General features: G+C 42.9%; 1 protein-coding gene across 1 annotated transcript in view; it reads right to left on the bottom strand.

The window, feature by feature from the left end:
* Positions 1-1,932: 1,932 nt before the first annotated feature.
* The window catches only part of LOC310777676 (uncharacterized protein), a gene marked incomplete at both ends in the record, with an annotated part of 196,038 nt that continues 174,252 nt past the window's right edge, over positions 1,933-23,718 (bottom strand). The window contains 24 exons of the mRNA XM_083638055.1: positions 1,933-2,118; positions 3,677-3,730; positions 4,497-4,550; positions 4,652-4,705; positions 5,046-5,099; positions 5,795-5,848; positions 6,326-6,379; positions 6,731-6,784; positions 6,915-6,968; positions 7,097-7,150; positions 7,365-7,472; positions 8,466-8,519; positions 9,098-9,151; positions 9,447-9,500; positions 14,402-14,455; positions 15,928-16,035; positions 16,386-16,439; positions 17,743-17,850; positions 18,391-18,444; positions 18,803-18,856; positions 19,116-19,169; positions 19,956-20,063; positions 21,123-21,167; positions 21,642-21,686. Coding sequence (XP_083494181.1) covers positions 1,933-2,118; positions 3,677-3,730; positions 4,497-4,550; positions 4,652-4,705; positions 5,046-5,099; positions 5,795-5,848; positions 6,326-6,379; positions 6,731-6,784; positions 6,915-6,968; positions 7,097-7,150; positions 7,365-7,472; positions 8,466-8,519; positions 9,098-9,151; positions 9,447-9,500; positions 14,402-14,455; positions 15,928-16,035; positions 16,386-16,439; positions 17,743-17,850; positions 18,391-18,444; positions 18,803-18,856; positions 19,116-19,169; positions 19,956-20,063; positions 21,123-21,167; positions 21,642-21,686 — 1,626 coding nt within the window. The remainder of the gene's footprint in view (positions 2,119-3,676; positions 3,731-4,496; positions 4,551-4,651; positions 4,706-5,045; positions 5,100-5,794; positions 5,849-6,325; positions 6,380-6,730; positions 6,785-6,914; positions 6,969-7,096; positions 7,151-7,364; positions 7,473-8,465; positions 8,520-9,097; positions 9,152-9,446; positions 9,501-14,401; positions 14,456-15,927; positions 16,036-16,385; positions 16,440-17,742; positions 17,851-18,390; positions 18,445-18,802; positions 18,857-19,115; positions 19,170-19,955; positions 20,064-21,122; positions 21,168-21,641; positions 21,687-23,718) is intronic.

The following is a 23,718-nucleotide window of genomic DNA, read 5'->3' as shown; positions in this document are numbered from 1 at the left end:
TCCCTCCCTGCGCGGCCCTACAGGACGTCTCGCCCCTCCCTCCCTGCACAGCCCTACAGGACGTCTCTCCCCTCCCTCCCTGCACGGCCCTACAGGACGTCTCGCCCCTCCCTCCCTGCGCGGCCCTACAGGACGTCTCGCCCCTCCCTCCCTGCACGGCCCTACAGGACGTCTCGCCCCTCCCTCCCTGCACGGCCCTACAGGACGTCTCGCCCCTCCCTCCCTGCACGGCCCTACAGGACGTCTCGCCCCTCCCTCCCTGCGCGGCCCTACAGGACGTCTCGCCCCTCCCTCCCTGCACGGCCCTACAGGATGTCTCGCCCCTCCCTCCCTGCACGGCCCTACAGGACGTCTCGCCCCTCCCTCCCTGCACGGCCCTACAGGACGTCTCGCCCCTCCCTCCCTGCACGGCCCTACAGGACGTCTCGCCCCTCCCTCCCTGCACGGCCCTACAGGACGTCTGGCCCCTCCCTCCCTGCGCGGCCCTACAGGACGTCTCGCCCCTCCCTCCCTGCACGGCCCTACAGGACGTCTCGCCCCTCCCTCCCTGCACGGCCCTACAGGACGTCTCGCCCCTCCCTCCCTGCGCGGCCCTACAGGACGTCTCGCCCCTCCCTCCCTGCGCGGCCCTACAGGACGTCTCGCCCCTCCCTCCCTGCGCGGCCCTACAGGACGTCTCGCCCCTCCCTCCCTGCGCGGCCCTACAGGACGTCTCGCCCCTCTCTCCCTGCACGGCCCTACAGGACGTCTCGCCCCTCCCTCCCTGCACGGCCCTACAGGACGTCTGGCCCCTCCCTCCCTGCGCGGCCCTACAGGACGTCTCGCCCCTCCCTCCCTCCCTGCACGGCCCTACAGGACGTCTCGCCCCTCCCTCCCTGCGCGGCCCTACAGGACGTCTCGCCCCTCCCTCCCTGCGCAGCCCTACAGGACGTCTCGCCCCTCCCTCCCTGCACGGCCCTACAGGACGTCTCGCCCCTCCCTCCCTGCACGGCCCTACAGGACGTCTCGCCCCTCCCTCCCTGCGCGGCCCTACAGGACGTCTCACCCCTCCCTCCCTGCGCGGCCCTACAGGACGTCTCGCCCCTCCCTCCCTGCGCGGCCCTACAGGACGTCTCGCCCCTCCCTCCCTGCGCGGCCCTACAGGACGTCTCGCCCCTCCCTCCCTGCGCGGCCCTACAGGACGTCTCGCCCCTCCCTCCCTGCACGGCCCTACAGGACGTCTCGCCCCTCCCTCCCTGCACAGCCCTACAGGACGTCTCGCCCCTCCCTCCCTGCGCGGCCCTACAGGACGTCTCGCCCCTCCCTCCCTGCGCGGCCCTACAGGACGTCTCGCCCCTCCCTCCCTGCGCGGCCCTACAGGACGTCTCGCCCCTCCCTCCCTGCACGGCCCTACAGGACGTCTCGCCCCTCCCTCCCTGCACAGCCCTACAGGTCGCGCTCGATCAAGACTTTTTTCAGATCTCGCCCCGACATGGTGGAATGAGCTCCCCCCTGCAGCTAGAACGACCACATCCCATATTTAAAAGAAAACTAAAAACTCATCTATTTACTATCCACTTTCCTACCTCTCCCTCTACTGCCTCTTTGACCCCTGAATTGTTTATACACTGTAATAATCTGCACTCTTGATCATCTTTTATCTATGTATATTTTTATCATGATCACATATTGTCTGTTTTAATCTATTTCCATTGTTCTGTTATGTTTTATTGTGTGATGTATTTTAATCTGTTGTACGTCGCTTTGGATAAAAGTGTCTGCTAAATGACAATAAAGTAAAGTAAAGTATTAACTGCCACGGGGTTCCGCATTTCTGGGTGGCAAGTGGCGTCACGCTGATTGGTCCTATAGAGTGCAGCTTGTTAAAGATAACCGCATCGCACGTGAAAATGCAGCAGCAATCTGTGGGGAGCAGTCAGTGCAGACTAGGCCTCAGTGTGTTAGTGACTGACCGCTGGTGTAGTTGGGGTGACAGAGCCAGAGCTCCAGACAGGTGGTGGCAGGATGCTCCTTGCTGCCGTCAGGAGGGTCGACCAGCAGCCGGAGCTCCTGCTGCAGAGACTCCAGCAGCGTCTGGAGCAGAGGATAGTTGGGCTTGTCCGACATGAACATCAGGTCCTGGACACAGAAACACATTAAGAGAAGATCCACTGAGTTAAGGTCCTCACACACCAGGCAGGGGCTTTTGTGTGTGTGTGTGTGTGTGTGTGTGTGTGTGTGTGTGTGTGTGTGTGTGTGTGTGTGATTTATTCACACATCACTAATATTCTTCAAACCTATGTCCAGTCAATGCAAGCGTGCATAAACGGCAAAACCCCACTGAGCAAATAGAGCTAAACAGTGACCACACACTTTTTGGCGGGTTCGGTTCTGTAAGAGAATTCCCCGTTCATTTTCTCCATAGATGTTTGGAAATATATATATAAACAGTTTTAAGCCTGGAACCAAGTTAAACAGCTAGGAGAAGAATCATGAGTGACCAGAACATATTTGACTCTGAGCCTTTTTTTAATATATATATTTTTTACTTGTTATTTTATGTTTTTGCTCTCAGTCAAATGTTTTCTACTTGTGATCTTGCGAGTGTGACTTTAAAAGTAGTAACAAAAAGAGAAGAAAAATGTGATTTATATACAGCTGTTACGTGTTTCAAAGTATCCTATTGCCACCGCCTGTTGTGGGAGTGAGTGTTCTTCTTCAGCTGCTAGTTCACAGAGTTTTGGTCGTAGAGTGATAAGATCATTTGACATGCTGGACTCTTTCTGGTACAAACAAATGGAAAGAAATCCAACCGTTACCGTAACCGCCACGTCAGTACTTTTGCGGCAATAGGGTATTTGGAAACAGGTAACATCAGATGTACCCTAGGCGCTCTGATGGTAAATGGTTGTACTGATGTGTTCGACCAATCTATATAATCCTTTTATTTGATCATGAAGTTATGAATGACTTGCCTTGAGTTGAGTTAAGGTCATGTTCAGTGACGGTCCTGGGGGTCCAGCCACGCCAGGTGGACCCTAAAACCAAAGGCCAGGCACAACACCGATTAGCCCTGTGGGAGTACACTGCAAAAATGTCTATCTTAAGAAGTAATTTAATACTTGTGTTCTGTCTTTAAAAAATATATTTATAAAGCAAGTGAAAAATCTGGCATGGGGTGAGAAAATGTCTTTCCAAAGCAGTTTTCAAGCATGTTTCAAGAATTTTCTGCACAATCCTTTTTTTAACAACTAGCAATCTCACGCGCGCTTGATTCCAAGCGTGCGTGGAAGGATGACATCACTGATGACATCATCACTGAACTTGCCTCAGACATCATCACTGATGACATCACTGATGAGGTCATTAGGGCAATCACCTAATTAAAAAATCCGGCTCCGTCAGGACACCCGCACGGGTGCTCTTTACTAGCCTGGGTAAACCCAGCCCCCATGTGACCTGCTCTCAGACCCTGCTCACTGACTGTGAGCAGGGTCTGAGAGCAGGTCACGTGGGGGCTGGGTTTACCCAGGCCAGCTCTTTACACCCCCTGAAAGTTTCAGCCCGATGGCACATAAAACGGCGTAGCCACAGCCGGCCAAAATGAATCAAACTCATTATTCTGGCAGTGTTTGTGCTGCACTCTGCCCATTCATCTCATTTACAGTATATACCTAACCTCTGATGTCAGACTTACCGGGAAGCCCCTCCTCCCAGCCTGGCCAGGTAAACCTGGATAGCCTTTTAAACCCTGTTGGGGAAGAGAATATGCAAAATGTGTGACGATGATGTGAACATAAACTAGAGGCGATACGAATGCAGAAATGATCCAGATATACAGATGAGTATGAGCTGCATGTACAGTGGGTTTGATTTGAAGGGAGCAGACTGCTTGAAGTGGTGGTATTGTACCTTTAATCCAAACAAACCCTGCAACAGAAGAGAGAAGAGAGCGTCAGTATGATTGCCTGCTTTGAAGTGCGCAGATCGAGTGTAAAAAGCAACTTCCTGCTGCTTCTATCCGCTGCTATAAGAAACCATCTGTGCAGTTTTTACAAGACAAGACAAAGGCTTTTTTTCAAACACACAATAGAACGAACACAGTCATAATGCACTTAAGTTGCTGGATAGTGAATAATTCAACAGTCTGGCATACTGTATCAAGAAATGATCAGTTACCTGACAGTCTGCACTTTAAATTAATCAAAAAATGTAAATTAATTCTACTTTCTCCAGAGTGATCAAATTGATGAGCTGCCCAAACTTTACAAAATCTTATTTGCGTAGCCACGGCAAAACTTTGTATAACCAACGGAAAATGAACAGAGCTAAATGAGAATAAAACAGGTAATGATTGACCATGCATGAAATAGGTAAAATACAATGATATAAATGCTGTACTGTATAAGTCTGTAAAATGTGTTTTGCAAAGTGAATCTATATATACATTACATGGCACTTTCAATTTTGAGGCGATTTAAGGGTAATGATTGGGAAAAGAGAGAAAGCAGACTTACAGGCAGTCCTGGCATTCCTGGTGTGCCCCATCGTCCAGACGGGCCAATATTCCCCTGATTAAGAGAGAACAAAATGTCATAACTGGCATCAACCAAGTCTATTCAAAGAGTGGAACCAACAACTAAAACTAAGGTGTTAATGTTGCGTAGGATACCTGTTCCCCCTTCAGGCCTACCGGCCCCGGCATACCAACAGCACCCTGAATACCCTGAGAAATTCACAGAGCCCATATTAATCATAGAACAATCATAGTTAGCAATCTTTCTAGCGTATGATATTTTATTCTTATTCTTATGCATGTGCACTAGATTGAAGAACACTTTTCAGACAGTAGAGATGCATTGATAAACATTGTAGAATAGCCACAATATCTTTGAGGATATTCTTTACAATATTATGAATAATGAAATATACTTGGATGATACAGGCATTTGTAGCTGCATTACCATCATACCTATAATCACAGTTCACATCCTAACATTATTATTGGTGCATTAGTCGACATTATGCATAATGTGACTGAGATGATACATCTTGACAGCTCATACCTTCATGCCATCAGCTCCAGCTGGTCCAGGTGCTCCCATGTCCCCTTTCTCGGCCTGTAGATACAAACAGTGCAGTCAGGTCTCCACCTTCATTCTTCACAGTAGATCAGTACTAAAGCAATTCAAGCACAGCTCCACCTGAAATTAACCCAAACCCAAACTAAGCCCAGCAGGTAATCATAGCGTTAGCGGTAATGGTATTTTTTAAAAGTCAAGCCCACCTTATATACAGTGCAAACATGTTGATTCCAGTTTGGTCCTGATTGAATGTCAACCTGCCATTGCACCTATACCATATAGTGTTCATTAATGATGTGTTTACCTCTTTCCCCTTTTCACCTCGATCCCCAAAGTCCCCGCGCAATCCGGGGATTCCCTTGATGATAAACAAAGACATGAATCAAATGACTGATCACATGATCACATGCATTATAATAGTGCAGGGTTAGGGATAGTAGTACATTTCTTTATAGATCCTACATACACTTTTTAAACGATAGCATAAGTCATGATAGAGTGGATAGATGGCTGTTTAGAGAAGGAAGAAATCCACCTACAATGAGCCCCGCCCACCCAGCAGGGCCGGCCAATCCTGTGGCTCCCTGGTCTCCCTGTGAGGCGTGACAAAACATACTGTTGGTTCATGCAACGTCATTAAATGAGGTGTACAGAACATGTGTGTGTGTGTGTGTGTGTGTGTGTGTGTGTGTGTGTGTGTGTGTGTGTGTGTGTGTGTGTGTGTGTGTTACCTTTGGTCCTCTCTCCCCCCTGCTTCCTCTGACTCCTGCTTTGCCCCTTTTCCCCTGTGGACGTGTTCACCATGTTTTTCAATGAGGCAGCACAGAGCGAAGCCAAACACACTAAATAACCTACTCTTTCATGTCTGAATTCATTACTGAAATAACCAAATCTTTCATGTATGAATTCATTACTGAAATAACCAAATCTTTCATGTATGAATTCATTACTGTGGCCGGTCGCTGTCAAGACTTTTTTAGCCATTTCCCCTTTAGCCACATTCACACAGACTGTTTGCCAGTAATATATGCAAGTCCATAAATCTTTGATTTTTTTTTTAATCACCTCTTTCAGCGCATAAAAAGCACAAAAATATCACAAAAAAGAAAGCCTGTATAACGTTGATAAGAAGTGGTTCTCCACCAATCTGTCCGTATGCCCCGTTGCCTCTTCTCATGGGGCCGAGCTCCACACAGCAGAAGTGTCTTTGTGGAAAGCTGTGAAACGAGAAGGGAGTGAATAGGAGCTCTGCTCTTATTTACCCTTCTTCCAATGTGACCCGTCTTGCCTGGTGATCCATCTCTGCCAGCGTCTCCCTGTAGGGGTGAAATCACACAAATCAGCCAGCGAGTGAAACGCAGTGCAGCCTCTCTGTCTGCATGCACAAGCTGGCCTATATATATATATCTATATATACATATATGTACATATGTATATATATGTATATACTGTATGTATGTATATGTATATATACACACATGTATATAGGGTTATACCATCCAGGGATATACCATCCAGCTTGTTCCACTCTTGTAAAGGCCTGCATGTGAATACCTTGGAAGTAAAACAACTAGCGATCATATTGGCCCTTTTGGAAAAGTAGCATTTGAACACCAGAGTAAATGGCTCATTAAGATGTATTGGTGAACAATCTTTGACCATCTTACCTTCTCCCCTCTCATGCCCTGGTTCCCCTCTGGTCCTGGGCTTCCCTGCACTCCCTGCATGGCAATCATATTTTGTTTTAAATCCAACTTGCTATCAGACAATCATACAAATAGTATAGATGTTCTCTATGATTGCTATGGATGTTTCCCATTTTCCTCACTAATATGGCACAACCAAACTTACCTGAACCCCTGGGGGACCCGGGGGACCCTGGGCTCCCACCTCACCAGGAGGCCCCTAAAGAAAGGACAGCAAGCATGAGGCACAAGTCAGGAAGTGAAGCAGGCTCAGGAAGTGCACAATCCTCCGCACGTTATTAACAGCAGCTGAACTACTGATGCAGCTCAAGGAGGGTGAGTTCTTACCTCTAACCCAGGGAGAGATGTTGGACCCCTGACTCCTGGCAGACCATCCTCACCCTACATAGACAAGGTAGTATTGATAGATAGATAAGGTAGTATTGTAGATAGATAAGGTTGTATTGTAAATATTTACATCCACTACATACAAGGTGTTTGCACTGTATTTAATGAAGTATGCATAATAGAACTAACACAGGTATATATAGCATGAAAAGCACACACACCTGTTCCCCTAGTGGGCAGGTATATATAGCATGAAAAGCACACACACCTGTTCCCCTGCTGGGCCTGGAGCCCCCACGTCTCCTTTCAGTCCCTCTGGCCCTGCTTCTCCTTTAGCACCTGTGTCTCCCTGAGGCCCAGCCTCTCCTACAGGGCCCTGTCATGCAGACATAGAGTCAATCTGTCATGCAGACATAGAGTCAATGCAATGCAAGCTATTCATCATTAGTCCTTTTATAAAGTCTTTACATTTTGTATTTGCTCTTAAAATGGACTTTTCCTTAAAGTAAATAAAATCCAAATATTTCCAATTGGGTGAGATAATCTGACTTGATTTCAGTTTTTGTCCAAATCAAGTGACATTATTTAGTACTAGTGGATTGAATACAAGACTAAATCACATTATTTCCACACATGGGAAATACAATTGTGCGTTGGTTGAATCCTAGCTATCTAGCCCTGAAAGATCAGAAAACAGAAATCTGGAGTCTCTTCTTGTGGGTATTTTCCCTTTGATAGAACAGTAGGCAGACAGGAGAGGTGGGCAGAGAGAGTGGGGACTAAGCCTTTGTGGTACGTGCAGTACCAGGTAAGCCACCGGGATGCCCTAATGTCTCTTTTCTCTCCTGTTGCTCAATGAGATCTCAATGCATCAACTGACCATCAGGTGGAAAAAGAAAAAATTCTGCCAAAACATTCTTTTCCACCTGTTGCTATCTCAATATTGAGTCTGTGAGCGAGCTAGCAGGCTAGCAGGCAGCATATTAAACTGTAGTACTGTGAGGGCCTTCTAGCAGAGGTTTCCACTCACTGCACAATCGTTTGGCTTAAAGAGGAGTTTGTTTTTACTTCATGGAGTCATGGGTCACAAGTGTGTTTTTTTTTAACTCTTTTTGGAACTCTAACTGACGTTAGTATTTTTGGAGAAGGCTGCTACAGAGTTGTGCTGGAAACCTCCCAGTGTGTTGCATGGACTACAAACTTCACCTGTTTCAACTGGCATGAGGGTGAGTAGATAATGGCAGATTTTTACATTTTTGATTGAACTATTCCTTTACGTTAGTGCAATAGATTAAATATGGCTTCATGTGTTGTTGTGCATGACAAATACACCACAGTGAGTGAGTTTATAATAGCAGAAGACACTTACAGGTGGTCCTAGATTCCCTGTGTCACCTCTGACACCAGGCGCCCCGGAGATTCCCTGTGAACATGATGAAGAGAGGACAGTTGAAGCCAAACAGCTTACACACTGTGTGGTACAACATGTTGAATGAGAAGGTAACAGCTTACACACTGTGTGGTACAACATGTTGAATGAGAAGGTAACAGCTTACACACTGTGTGGTACAACATGATGAATGAGAAGGTAACAGCTTACACACTGTGTGTGTAACAACATGTTGAATGAGAAGGTAACAGCTTACACACTGTGTGGTACAACATGTTGAATGAGAAGGTAACAGCTTACACACTGTGTGGTACAACATGTTGAATGAGAAGGTAACAGCTTACACACTGTGTGTGTAACAACATGTTGAATGAGAAGGTAACAGCTTACACACTGTGTGTGTAACAACATGTTGAATGAGAAGGTAACAGTTTACACACTGTGTGGTACAACATGTTGAATGAGAAGGTAACAGCTTACACACTGTGTGGTACAACATGTTGAATGAGAAGGTAACAGCTTACACACTGTGTGTGTAACAACATGTTGAATGAGAAGGTAACAGCTTACACACTGTGTGGTACAACATGATGAATGAGAAGGACGTTTACCTGAGGTCCTCCCAACCCAGAAGGTCCAGGCGTTCCTGTGGACCCCGACTCCCCCTGGAGACATGGATGAAAATGTTTTGAACATATAACATGAACTGGTATATTCTGGCATGTCAACACTGAATCACTGACACGATGAGTAACACGATATGTTGGAAATTCTCTTTAGATGAAACAATTACATTGGTTCGCATATATTTTTGGGGGTGAGAAATTAGAAAAGGACGTTAAGAAATGTTTTTTGTCCAAATATTGTTGATTTATTGCATTTTAATGAAAGAATGAAACATCCTCATAGGAACAAGATTATAACAAAATTATAAGTGTATTGTGACTCCTTGTCCGTTACCTTCTGTCCCTGGGGTCCATCTGGCCCTGGTGGTCCCCTGGGGCCTGTAAGTCCCTAAAGCAAGCACATCACATCACATTCAGTCTGTATAGAAACACTACAGACACATCACATCACATTCAGTCTGTATAGAAACACTACAGACACATCACATCAGATTCAGTCTGTATAGAAACACTACAGACACATCACATCACATTCAGTCTGTATAGAAACACTACACACACATCACATCACATTCAGTCTGTATAGAAACACTACAGACACATCACATCACATTCAGTCTTTATAGAAACACTACAGACACATCACATCACATTCAGTCTGTATAGAAACACTACAGACACATCACATCAGATTCAGTCTGTATAGAAACACTACAGACACATCACATCACATTCAGTCTGTATAGAAACACTACACACACATCACATCAGATTCAGTCTGTATAGAAACACTACATACACATCACATCACATTCAGTCTGTATAGAAACACTACAGACACATCACATCACATTCAGTCTGTATAGAAACACTACAGACACATCACATCAGATTCAGTCTGTATAGAAACACTACAGACACATCACATCACATTCAGTCTGTATAGAAACACTACAGACACATCACATCACATTCAGTCTGTATAGAAACACTACAGACACATCACATCACATTCAGTCTGTATAGAAACACTACAGACACATCACATCACATTCAGTCTGTATAGAAACACTACAGACACATCACATCACATTCAGTCTGTATAGAAACACTACAGACACATCACATCACATTCAGTCTGTATAGAAACACTACAGACACATCACATCACATTCAGTCTGTATAGAAACACTACATACACATCACATCAGATTCAGTCTGTATAGAAACACTACAGACACATCACATCACATTCAGTCTGTATAGAAACACTACAGACACATCACATCAGATTCAGTCTGTATAGAAACACTACAGACACATCACATCACATTCAGTCTGTATAGAAACACTACAGACACATCACATTCAGTCTGTATAGAAACACTACAGACACATCACATCACATTCAGTCTGTATAGAAACACTACAGACACATCACATCACATTCAGTCTGTATAGAAACACTACAGACACATCACATCACATTCAGTCTGTATAGAAACACTACAGACACATCACATCACATTCAGTCTGTATAGAAACACTACAGACACATCACATCACATTCAGTCTGTATAGAAACACTACATACACATCACATCACATTCAGTCTGTATAGAAACACTACAGACACATCACATCACATTCAGTCTGTATAGAAACACTACAGACACATCACATCACATTCAGTCTGTATAGAAACACTACAGACACATCACATCACATTCAGTCTGTATAGAAACACTACAGACACATCACATCACATTCAGTCTGTATAGAAACACTACAGACACATCACATCACATTCAGTCTGTATAGAAACACTACAGATACATCACATCACATTCAGTCTGTATAGAAACACTACAGACACATCACATCACATTCAGTCTGTATAGAAACACTACACACACATCACATCAGATTCAGTCTGTATAGAAACACTACAGACACATCACATCACATTCAGTCTGTATAGAAACACTACAGACACATCACATCACATTCAGTCTGTATAGAAACACTACAGACACATCACATCACATTCAGTCTGTATAGAAACACTACAGACACATCACATCACATTCAGTCTGTATAGAAACACTACATACACATCACATCACATTCAGTCTGTATAGAAACACTACATACACATCACATCACATTCAGTCTTTATAGAAACACTACAGACACATCACATCAGATTCAGTCTGTATAGAAACACTACAGACACATCACATCACATTCAGTCTGTATAGAAACACTACAGACACATCACATCACATTCAGTCTGTATAGAAACACTACAGACACATCACATCACATTCAGGCTGTATAGAAACACTACAGACACATCACATCACATTCAGTCTGTATAGAAACACTACAGACACATCACATCACATTCAGTCTGTATAGAAACACTACAGACACATCACATCACATTCAGTCTGTATAGAAACACTACATACACATCACATCACATTCAGTCTGTATAGAAACACTACATACACATCACATCACATTCAGTCTGTATAGAAAAACTACAGACACATCACATCACATTCAGTCTGTATAGAAACACTACATACACATCACATCACATTCAGTCTGTATAGAAACACTACAGACACATCACATCACATTCAGTCTGTATAGAAACACTACAGACACATCACATCACATTCAGTCTGTATAGAAACACTACAGACACATCACATCACATTCAGTCTGTATAGAAACACTACAGACACATCACATCACATTCAGTCTGTATAGAAACACTACATACACATCACATCACATTCAGTCTGTATAGAAACACTACAGACACATCACATCACATTCAGTCTGTATAGAAACACTACAGACACATCACATCACATTCAGTCTGTATAGAAACACTACAGACACATCACATCACATTCAGTCTGTATAGAAACACTACAGACACATCACATCACATTCAGTCTGTATAGAAACACTACAGACACATCACATCACATTCAGTCTGTATAGAAACACTACAGACACATCACATCACATTCAGTCTGTATAGAAACACTACAGACACATCACATCACATTCAGTCTGTATAGAAACACTACAGACACATCACATCACATTCAGTCTGTATAGAAACACTACAGACAAATCACATCACATTCAGTCTGTATAGAAACACTACACACACATCACATCACATTCAGTCTGTATAGAAACACTACAGACACATCACATCACATTCAGTCTGTATAGAAACACTACAGACACATCACATCACATTCAGTCTGTATAGAAACACTACAGACACATCACATCACATTCAGTCTGTATAGAAACACTACACACACATCACATCAGATTCAGTCTGTATAGAAACACTACAGACACATCACATCACATTCAGTCTGTATAGAAACACTACAGACACATCACATCACATTCAGTCTGTATAGAAACACTACAGACACATCACATCAGATTCAGTCTGTATAGAAACACTACATACACATCACATCAGATTCAGTCTGTATAGAAACACTACAGACACATCACATCACATTCAGTCTGTATAGAAACACTACAGACACATCACATCACATTCAGTCTGTATAGAAACACTACAGACACATCACATCACATTCAGTCTGTATAGAAACACTACAGACACATCACATCACATTCAGTCTGTATAGAAACACTACAGACACATCACATCACATTCAGTCTGTATAGAAACACTACAGACACATCACATCACATTCAGTCTGTATAGAAACACTACACACACATCACATCAGATTCAGTCTGTATAGAAACACTACAGACACATCACATCACATTCAGTCTGTATAGAAACACTACAGACACATCACATCACATTCAGTCTGTATAGAAACACTACAGACACATCACATCAGATTCAGTCTGTATAGAAACACTACATACACATCACATCAGATTCAGTCTGTATAGAAACACTACAGACACATCACATCACATTCAGTCTGTATAGAAACACTACAGACACATCACATCACATTCAGTCTGTATAGAAACACTACAGACACATCACATCACATTCAGTCTGTATAGAAACACTACAGACACATCACATCACATTCAGTCTGTATAGAAACACTACACACACATCACATCAGATTCAGTCTGTATAGAAACACTACAGACACATCACATCACATTCAGTCTGTATAGAAACACTACAGACACATCACATCAGATTCAGTCTGTATAGAAACACTACAGACACATCACATCACATTCAGTCTGTATAGAAACACTACAGACACATCACATCAGATTCAGTCTGTATAGAAACACTACAGACACATCACATCAGATTCAGTCTGTATAGAAACACTACACACACATCACATCACATTCAGTCTGTATAGAAACACTACAGACACATCACATCACATTCAGTCTGTATAGAAACACTACATACACATCACATCACATTCAGTCTGTATAGAAACACTACAGACACATCACATCACATTCAGTCTGTATAGAAACACTACAGACACATCACATCAGATTCAGTCTGTATAGAAACACTACATACACATCACATCACATTTAGTCTGTATAGAAACACTACAGACACATCACATCACATTCAGTCTGTATAGAAACACTACAGACACATCACATCAGATTCAGTCTGTATAGAAACACTACAGACACATCACATCACATTTAGTCTGTATAGAAACACTACAGACACATCACATCACATTCAGTCTGTATAGAAACACTACAGACACATCACATCACATTCAGTCTGTATAGAAACACTACAGACACATCACATCACATTCAGTCTGTATAGAAACACTACAGACACATCACATCACATTCAGTCTGTATAGAAACACTACAGACACATCACATCACATTCAGTCTGTATAGAAACACTACAGACACATCACATCACATTCAGTCTGTATAGAAACACTACACACACTATCTATGGCTTGTAAGTGTATGAAGATGGCTGGTGCGAGACTGACAACAGGAAAACATGTCAGCCGGATCAATGACTGTCAAATCATAGGACAAGTTGTTCAATAAGGGTTAATTTCAAGGCCTCTCTGAATGGCATGCTGTCCACAGAGTCAATACTCTCATGCTGTCCAGTGTCCACAGAGTCAATACTCTCATGCTGTCCAGTGTCCACAGAGTCAATACTCTCATGCTGTCCAGTGTCCACAGAGTCAATACTCTCTCAGTGAAGAAGTGTCATGTGACGTGACTCACCTGTAACCCCGTCACACCTGCAGGTCCCAGCTCCCCCATCAGCCCAGGCTCACCCTGTTCAAGCAGATGACCGTGACATGAGGGCCAGCACAGGCACAACTATGCCTTACTGTTACAAAAGCTGCTTTCAAGCAGCTGATAAATATCATACATCTCAATCAGCTGTGCTTTATTACCAGCTGCAACAGTGTGTAGCTGGTATTGTTTTCACCCTGTGAGTCTGTCTGTCTGTGTGTGTGTGTGTGTGTGTGTGTGTGTGTGTGTGTGTGTGTGTGTGTGTGTGTGTGTGTCTTGCTGTATCTGTCTGTCTGTGGACAGATATACAGTATAGCGTCTAAACCGTGCAAGATGCCAACACGAAACTTTACAGGTGTGTAGTTCACATTACATTACATCATTTGGCAGACGCTTTTATCCAAAGCGACTTACAATAACACATTTTTGTCAGCAATAGAGCAATCAACTATGGAGTACAGTCTATGACAACTACAACTTCTGAAGGAACAGTGGTACAAGTTTAGGTTAGTGGTACAAGTTTAGGTTAGTATTTTTTTTTTTTTTTAAGAAAGAGAGAGAGAGAACGAAGTTAGATCAAGAAGGGCCCAGATGGAGCCTGAAAAGGTGAGTCTTTAGTCTTTTCCGAAAGATCGGCAGTGATTCAGCCGTCCTGACCGAAGGTGGAAGCTCGTTCCACCATTGAGGTGCCAGGGACGAGAAGAGTCGAGATCGGGATGAGCGACTTTTGAGCCCCCGTAGCGAAGGAGGGGCGAGGCATCCTGCACTGGTGGAGGAGCGAAGGGAGCGCTGAGAGGTTTGGAACCTGACCATAGATTGCAGGTACAGGGGAGCTGTTTGGTGTACTGCCCTGTAGGCCAGTACCAGTGTCTTGAATTTGATGCGGGCCGAGATGGGAAGCCAGTGGAGCTCCTGGAAGAGGGGAGTGACGTGAGAGAATTTGGGTTGGTTGAAAACCAGACGGGCTGCAGCGTTCTGAATGAGCTGAAGCGGTCGGATGTCGGTGGCAGGTAGGCCGGCCAGGAGCACGTTGCAGTAGTCCAGGCGGGACACATCACAATGAGGCCCAGTTTGAATGATGGGTGTGGTCTGAGCAAGGGGGCCATGTAGAAAACTATATCTCTCTCTCTCTCTCTCTCTCTCTCTCTCTCTCTCTCTCTCTCTCTCTCTCTCTCTCTCTATATATATATATATATATATATAGAGATATATACATACATACATGCATTGGTAACCATTATGTGAAAGCCAGGATTATGTGTTCAATGGAGATGTAGATAAGAATGTGGGGTAGCTAAGCGTCACATAATGCAGGTATTATGGCTGTAATAATCAATGCCTGAAATAATATGGATGACTCACTTTTGGTGTGCAGATATATTTCAAACAAACATTTATGCAATCATTTTTTTTTTAATAAATCAATCAAAATGCACTGAAACAAATGAACCCATTTGAGGTGGTTGTGATTGTGGTGATTCTGGTTTGATGATGAGAAAAGTTGTGCTCACCAATAGTCCAATGTGGCCCTTCTCCCCTTTAGGGCCCCTCTCTCCGTTGTCACCCAGCGCACCCCAGGGCCCCTCTCTACCAGACAGCCCATACGGTCCCACACCACCCTGCAGACAACAGGTCAAACACTGCAACCAACACTCAGGTCCTGTCAAACTTGACTAACCACAGACTTGACCTCTCTATGAACAGGATATTAGCTTATCCGTTCTGACACTGATTTGATTTTGAGTTATTAGACAATTAAAAGAAACATAAACGACAGGAAAACCACCTACTGTAGAGTTTTCAGAAATGGTCAAGGATACAACTGGTAAGCTTATATCTATTGTGGTCCAGACAAATAAATAAGCATATGAAAACTATAATAATAACTATATTGCATAGAACAAGCAATCAGCTCTAATAAAGGAAAGGCATATACTGCTGGCTTTGTTAATATAACAATGAAGTTTACCTTGTCCCCCTTGGGCCCAGGGTCACCAGCATCACCGGGATGACCAACATCACCCTAGGGTGCATCAACACAAACCTGGAGTTAGGTGACTGCCTTAGTGTGTATCAGACTTTTGGGGTGGGGTGGAGGGGGTGGGGGGGGTTCAAATGATCGATTTCAAAGTATTTATTTCCTATTTTGTTTTTCTCATCAGTTCCTGACTGTTCTTTTTGCTTCACTGCACTATTATAGGTTGATGAATACTAATAATTATCATATTATAATGCTGAAATTCATACTCTCATGTGTTCAAAACATTACCTTCAATGTAATACCATACCACTTTTGTGACCTATGATGGTATATTATTTTTCAAGATGGTTTTCTATATTGAAAGAGAAACTGTAAAAACAGTAATAGAAAAAGTGGCAATAAATAATTGATAAAGGAATGACTGTATTCATTGGCTCGCATAATTGTTTTGTCGGCAACACACAAGATGAATTGTTTGTATCACATTGTGATGAGCTTGCAGTACAGATTGATGTTTTGAGGTGCTTCCAAATGCTTGGAAAGTGGAAGTTCTGTTTCTAATGGTGAAATACGTGGCAGGTTTGCTGCAGACAAGCCCTGCTCAAACATCGCTATTGCTTTCATAACATCATCAGGACATTTTAATTTCATGGCTTATGCTTTTACATTAATGGTGCTGATGGAGGTTTGATGGTTTTCAAATCATGTTACATATGAAGGAGCACGTACAAAATTGGGTAAAAAAAAAAGTTAGATGGGCTAAAATTGATTAAGAAATGTGTATTAGATATCAGGTTAGGGTTAGAGATGTGAATGTGTATTATTAGATTATAGATTAGACATCTTCACTGATCTCCAGTGGGGAAACTCATCTGCCACTAAATCGACTCATACAGACAATAAACAATATGGACATTTCATTCACAGTTCAGTAGATGTACACAACACCATAAAAAGCCATTTGAGACTGTGACTGCTGCTACAACCAAAGACCTTCTGAGTTGTTCAGTAGAGTAGAACACTGAGGCATCACTCGTCATTCACTGAACGAGCTTCTGAGTCCGTTAAAAACATGATGTCAAAGAGGGTCTTCAAATTACAGATCTTTAGTTTGGCCCTTGTTCTCTTTTCTACAGTGAGCCTGAGGTAAAGACAATCACTGAGCCTTTCTGACCATCCCACTGATATGAATGTGAACCGGGATATTGCTTAAAAGCTCAAACCTTCTCTGTGAAAAGGAAATTTAAAAAACTGATTTTCAGTGTAGATCAAGCCTCTAGACCGGGGGTCACAAAAGCATCTTCGCCCAAACTTGGACAAAATGTCAGATGAGTGCAGCACCAACCTCTTTACCCAGCGGTCCAGCAGGTCCCTGCAGACCTTTGAGACCCTGAAGTCCTCTGTCTCCTGGAATCCCTGGAGGACCAAGTTTCCCACAAGCCCCTGGGTCACCCTGTCACACATGACAGGAGAAGGCAGGAGCTGAGATACAACTCTTTTACAGACAGCATTTACAGACATGGGTTGAACTGTAATTCCCTACTGAAGATTCCTTTCACTGTTAAATTGAACAATAGACTGTTAAACACACATAATATGGATCCCACAGCCTTACCTTAGCCTATCTTAGCCTTACCTTATATTAGCCTTACAACCAGGCAAGAAAAAATAACGTTTCGTCATCAAATCGATGATGACAAAAATAAGAAGAAAAAAACAGCAGGGAGAACATGCAGACTCCACACAGAAAGGCCCTTTTGATGAGCCCACCTGGGCTGTAGGCACTGAGGACATGGGGATGCGGACACACCCTCAGCACCCACAGCATCCCAGGTGGGAATCGAACCCAGGACCTTCTTGCTGTGAGGCGACAGTGCTACCACTGCGCCACCGTGCCCCATCTGGCTGCTTCTTTGGTTGTACAAAGTGAATATTTTCCAAATTGAAAGAACAGTGAGGCAAAGACTCAGGGAGTCAAGCAGCTATCACTGACCTGGTCCCCTTTCCTTCCAAGCGGGCCCTCCACTCCCGTGTGGCCAGGCAGACCCTGAGAATACAAAGTCACAACAATCACAAACTGAAAAATGTCTCTACTGTCCTCCTGTGAATGTAGATAAGATAACATTGTTTTTATTTATAAAAAAAAAACAATCTTCAAAGACAAACAAACACACCTCAATGAAACTCTTCTTATCTAATTATAGTATGGAAGTTGGAGAGAACACCAGTGTGTTTGTGTGTGTGTGTGTGTGTGTGTGTGTGTGTGTGTGTGTGTGTGTGTGTGTGTGTGTGTGTGTGTGTGTGTGTGTCCGTGTGTGTGTGTGTCCGAGGGCTAGGTGGAGAGATATATATATACAGTATATATATATATGCTTGAGCTTTCTCTTCTATAAAACTGTACAAACCTGTTCTCCGTCTTGTCCTGTAGAGCCTTCATCACCAGATGGTCCAGGCAAACCCTGCAGGTTACCATAACAGATCAGTAAGCAAACCCAACAAACCCTTACACAGAAGGCAAGTCCACCTTATTGATATTGCACATTTCATAAAGTCAGCACTAAGCGCATTACACCACATACAGTATATACTGCAACACATTAGATAAGAAATAAAGTATAAAGTTAAAATGCATAATAAAAGCTTACTTTAGATATTATTGCTCCAAGAGAGCGCTATGAAGAAGACATTGGCATGACAGAATCAACATCATGAGCTTACCTTCTCTCCTCTTTCCCCTGCTGCTCCTAATAACCCATCAGCACCTTGTTGGCCCTGGGAGGAAACAGCACAGCCGAGTCAGTACATTCACAAGATCAGGTCAAACTGACTGATCACACCCAGTTTAGCATGACTCTACTATGTTCTTATAGATAAGATCAGGTCAAACACCCACTTAATCACGGCTCTTATAGATATGTCTTGGCCCTGGAGTAGTTTATCTTGATATAATGCTATCTATCTATCTATCTATCTATCTATCTATCTATCTATCTATCTATCTATCGATCGATCTATCCATTTATTTATGATCTGACAGCAAGGAGTTTCACCAGCAGGAAGTAGTGCGTGGGAGGGTCACGCTATTCCACCCAGTCCTTCTCCCCCCTGAACAGGCGCCCCGACCGACCAGAGGAGGTACTAGTGCAGTGACCTTAATCCGGCTTCCCACCCGCAGACACGGCCAATTGTGCCTGTATGGACGCCCGATCAAGCCGGAGGCAACACGGGGGCTCGAACCTGCATCCCTCCTGTTGGCAGGCAGGGAATCTACCACTGCACTACTATTTAATTTCCTGGAAAGATACAGCATACTGCAAATTGTATTTTTTTTTTGGCAAATGATCATTTTGTTGGTTATTTGTGAACCTTGATACACAAATCATGTGTAATATCAGACACCTGTTTCTATAAGGTACAGTATGGTAGACAGATTTGCATCTTCTTAATTTTATTTGTTTATTTTATCTTTGTCTTTTATTATCTACTATCTTATTTTTTTATGACCTATTATTGTTTTGAGGTATGTAAAACAGCAGTTGATGGTAAGTACCCACTCACTGTGATTCCCGGCGGGCCGCCCGGACCCTGTGGCCCTGGGGGCCCTTTGCTTCCCCTGGGTCCTGGTTTTCCCATCGCCCCATCAGCACCTGGGAGACCGACCAGACCCTGGAAATAAACACAGAAAAAGAGATATGGATTGTGTTTGAATTTCAGACGCATGTCAAAAAAATCCTCATGAATTTGAGTCACAACCTGGAGTGTTGTTAGCACACACGTTAGCACACACGCTAGTGTTGTTAGCACACACGTTAGCACACACGCTAGTGTTGTTAGCACACACGTTAGCACACACGCTAGTGGCATCATGGCAGAGAACACAAAGATCTGTGTTTTCTCTCTTCCATATTTAAGAAGTGCGTAATTTCAATCAGGAAGACTACAGTACTTGGGTCACACCCTGCTGTTTCATTCACATTTCGTCATATTCAATCATACAGTAGTTATCCACGCCCAGTTTCATTCATACTTCTTCCTATCCAATCACAGTTAGTCACGCCCAGTTTCATTCATACTTCTTCCTATCCAATCACAGTTAGTCACGCTCTAAAAAAAAAAGAAACAAGATTGGCTGCGGCTTGATCAAAACTCGGCAGCAAGAATTTGAACCAAAACCAGGGAAAGTGATCCTATAACACCAGTATTAGCATCCCTGCAGTGGCTACCTATTACGTTGAGGATAGATTTGAAAATGATTGTATTTATTTTTAAATCTTTAAATGATTTAGCGTATCTTTCAGACTGCCTGTCGAGTATGTTCCAAACCTCTCACTCAGATCACAGAATGCTGACGTGCTAAATGTGCCAGCAAGATGCATGATGGTGTTGCAGCTTTCTCCAACTATGCACCAAGGATTTGCTCCCACTACATATCAGAAAGGCAACCTCTGTTGAAGGTTTGAAGAAGCAGCTCAAAATGTATTTTTATTGCCTTGAGTTTAATTAATTTACCTGTATTTAATAATTATTTGATGTTGAGCTGCATTTTATGTTCTGAAAGGTGCTATATAAATGAAGTTTATTATGATTATTAGTCTTATAAATTGTTTCATTAAGATTTGGATTTCAGTCAAATTTGACTCATTTCAGTTAATTCACGTACGCACGAACGAGCACAATGCACATTTTGGGTGTAAATGGATTTTCACCCTAAGCACTGTGACTTACCGGTAAGCCCTGTATCCCACTGGGTCCGACATCTCCAAGTCGACCCTGTGAGAAAGAAGAATTGTATTCACAAAAGACATTTTCAACTGACACTTATTCTCACAAAGTGTTGGTGGCACAAAAAGTTGAAACTCCCCAAGGCTGCATTCTCTCATTGCTCTGCTTTTCAGCAAAACACAGCTCTATCTAAACCTGTGGACGTTGTTTAACTTGTTGTTGTTGGCTTTCCTCATTACTAGACTGACCAGAATAATAATTCACCTGTGAATGTTGTTAACTTGTGAAAGTGAGGTGTGCTTCTCACTTTTGTATTAAGATGCACATTATGTTTACTGTTTTGGCCTTGCAAGCTGAATTGAAGCTACAGTATTGAATAATATTATATTGTAATGAGTGGCCTGCAAACCGATGGCATACCACTCTACAGTATGTCCAACTCATTTAGAATAGGTCACATGCGGGAAGTAAAGTTCAGTTCTTAATGTCACAGGTAACTGCTCCAGTAAAGGTTATTCTCACCTGCGGTCCCCTGGGTCCCTGCTCTCCAGGAGAGCCTGGCAGACCCTGAGAACAACAAAGTCAAGACAAGTCAAAACATGCTACTCGTACCCACTCCTCTCTCTCTTCTGCAAGCTGTGACTAAAGCTGTTCATAGAAACAGGATCAATCCTTCAGCTTTTTGTAAAAGCACTGAAATTGATATAATTGGTCCTTGAACATTTGTCAGAATTGGAGCCTTTGCAGAACGGCACTGAGTGGTTTTGTGGTGGATCTGTACTTTTACCAGCAAATGGTTGTTCCTTCCTGCAAATGATTGTTGAACTGAACATGATAAACTGAAGAACATGGTGTTGATGATGTAAGAATACAATGATGCCAACATCACAAAAATGGTCAGATTATCATGTAATGGTGTATTCAATGATCCAATAAGAAAATACAAACCACAAACATTATATATTAATATGACAAGCACAGAAACAGAAAACAGTTCCCTGCAGTGCAGGGACATATATTATTAAAGTGGCAACAAATTATTCAAAATTAATTTCTAGCTTTCTTAGAAGAATGTTGAATACTTGAGATGTGTCTATTTTGTTGTTGTTCATTCCTCTCAGTCTTCACAGCCTTGGCAGAAAGCTGCACTTCAGTGACACGTTTAACATCTGGATAGGTACAGCTCATTTAACATCTGGATAGGGACAGCTCATTTAACATCTGGACACGTTTAACATCTGGATAGGTACAGCTCATTTAACATCTGGACACGTTTAACATCTGGATAGGTACAGCTCATTTAACATCTGGACACGTTTAACATCTGGATAGGGACAGCTCATTTAACATCTGGACATGTTTAACATCTGGATAGGTACAGCTCATTTAACATCTGGACACGTTTAACATCTGGATAGGTACAGCTCATTTCAAGATCTGAAGTGACTGCTTGCTGACATTAACATCTGTCGTTCTGTCTGTAAACGCCTGCATTCTCCACGAGTTCAGAACAGTTTTAGATTTCAAGATAAGCATGTCTACAAGATGAACTTCCTTTACTTATGTCGGTGTAAACAAGTGGTTCTCAAAGTGGGGTCTGGGGGACCCCCAGAGGTCATTGGTTCCAGGGGGTCCCCAGCAAAAAGGGTAATAATTATTTTTACCAGAATTCCATCCATACTGTAAGTAACACAATGACAGATTTGTATGACTATTTTGGTCATGGGTTTAATACACATTCTGTAATAAAACACCTAAAAGTGCCAATTACTACCGTAAATTTCGGACTATAAGCCGCGGCTTTTTACCCGTTTTTTGGCCCCTGCGGCTTATATAACGGTGCGGCTTATCTATGGATTTTTTCAGAAAAAAAATAAATAAAAAACGGAATTCTCTCTTCTTTAGCACTCTTTCTAACTATAAATCCACTTCTGTTTTAATTTCCTCTCTTGCCCTCTTTTCACCACACCGCGGACACTGTGTGCACTGTAAAAAAAAACACAGGTGGTGTTGTGTTATGTTGTTTTGTTGAAATGTTAATAAATGGGAGCTTCCTCAAACAGCCATCTCTTTCCCGACAATCCCCTCTGTGCACGAACCCTTACATATGGTAATTAAACATAAAAAAAAAAAAAAAAAAAAAAAAAAAAAAAAAACATTAAAACATTAAAACACCCGCGGCTTATAGTCCGGTGCGGCTTATATATGTAATAAACAGGCAATTTTGCTGCTGCGGCTTATACTCCGGTGCGGCTTATAGTGCGGAAATTACGGTACTCACTTTGAGAACCAATGAAGTACAATACACTGCTATTATGGCAGGCTCATTTAAAGGTGGCGATCTAGCTCATAAATGATGCAATGAGAAGAACTAGTAGAGACTAAATGAAATGCTATGATGACATCACTTCCAGTTGAATGACAACACTCTCGGGACAAAAATCGCAGATATTGCCCTTGCTCTTATGACATCACTGATGACGTCACAACTTCGCATCACTGATGACATCACAATTGCTCTATTATGACATCACTGATGACCAAAAACAGAATCATGAGTTTCCTCACAGGGCAGCACAAAAGGGTGGATGGAGGATGT

The sequence above is a fragment of the Poromitra crassiceps genome (assembly GCF_964638095.1).
Source record: "Poromitra crassiceps genome assembly, chromosome: 6".
NCBI lineage: Eukaryota > Metazoa > Chordata > Actinopteri > Beryciformes > Melamphaidae > Poromitra > Poromitra crassiceps.
Note: the sequence above shows the minus strand (reverse complement) of the source record. Positions and strands in the feature narration are given on the sequence as shown.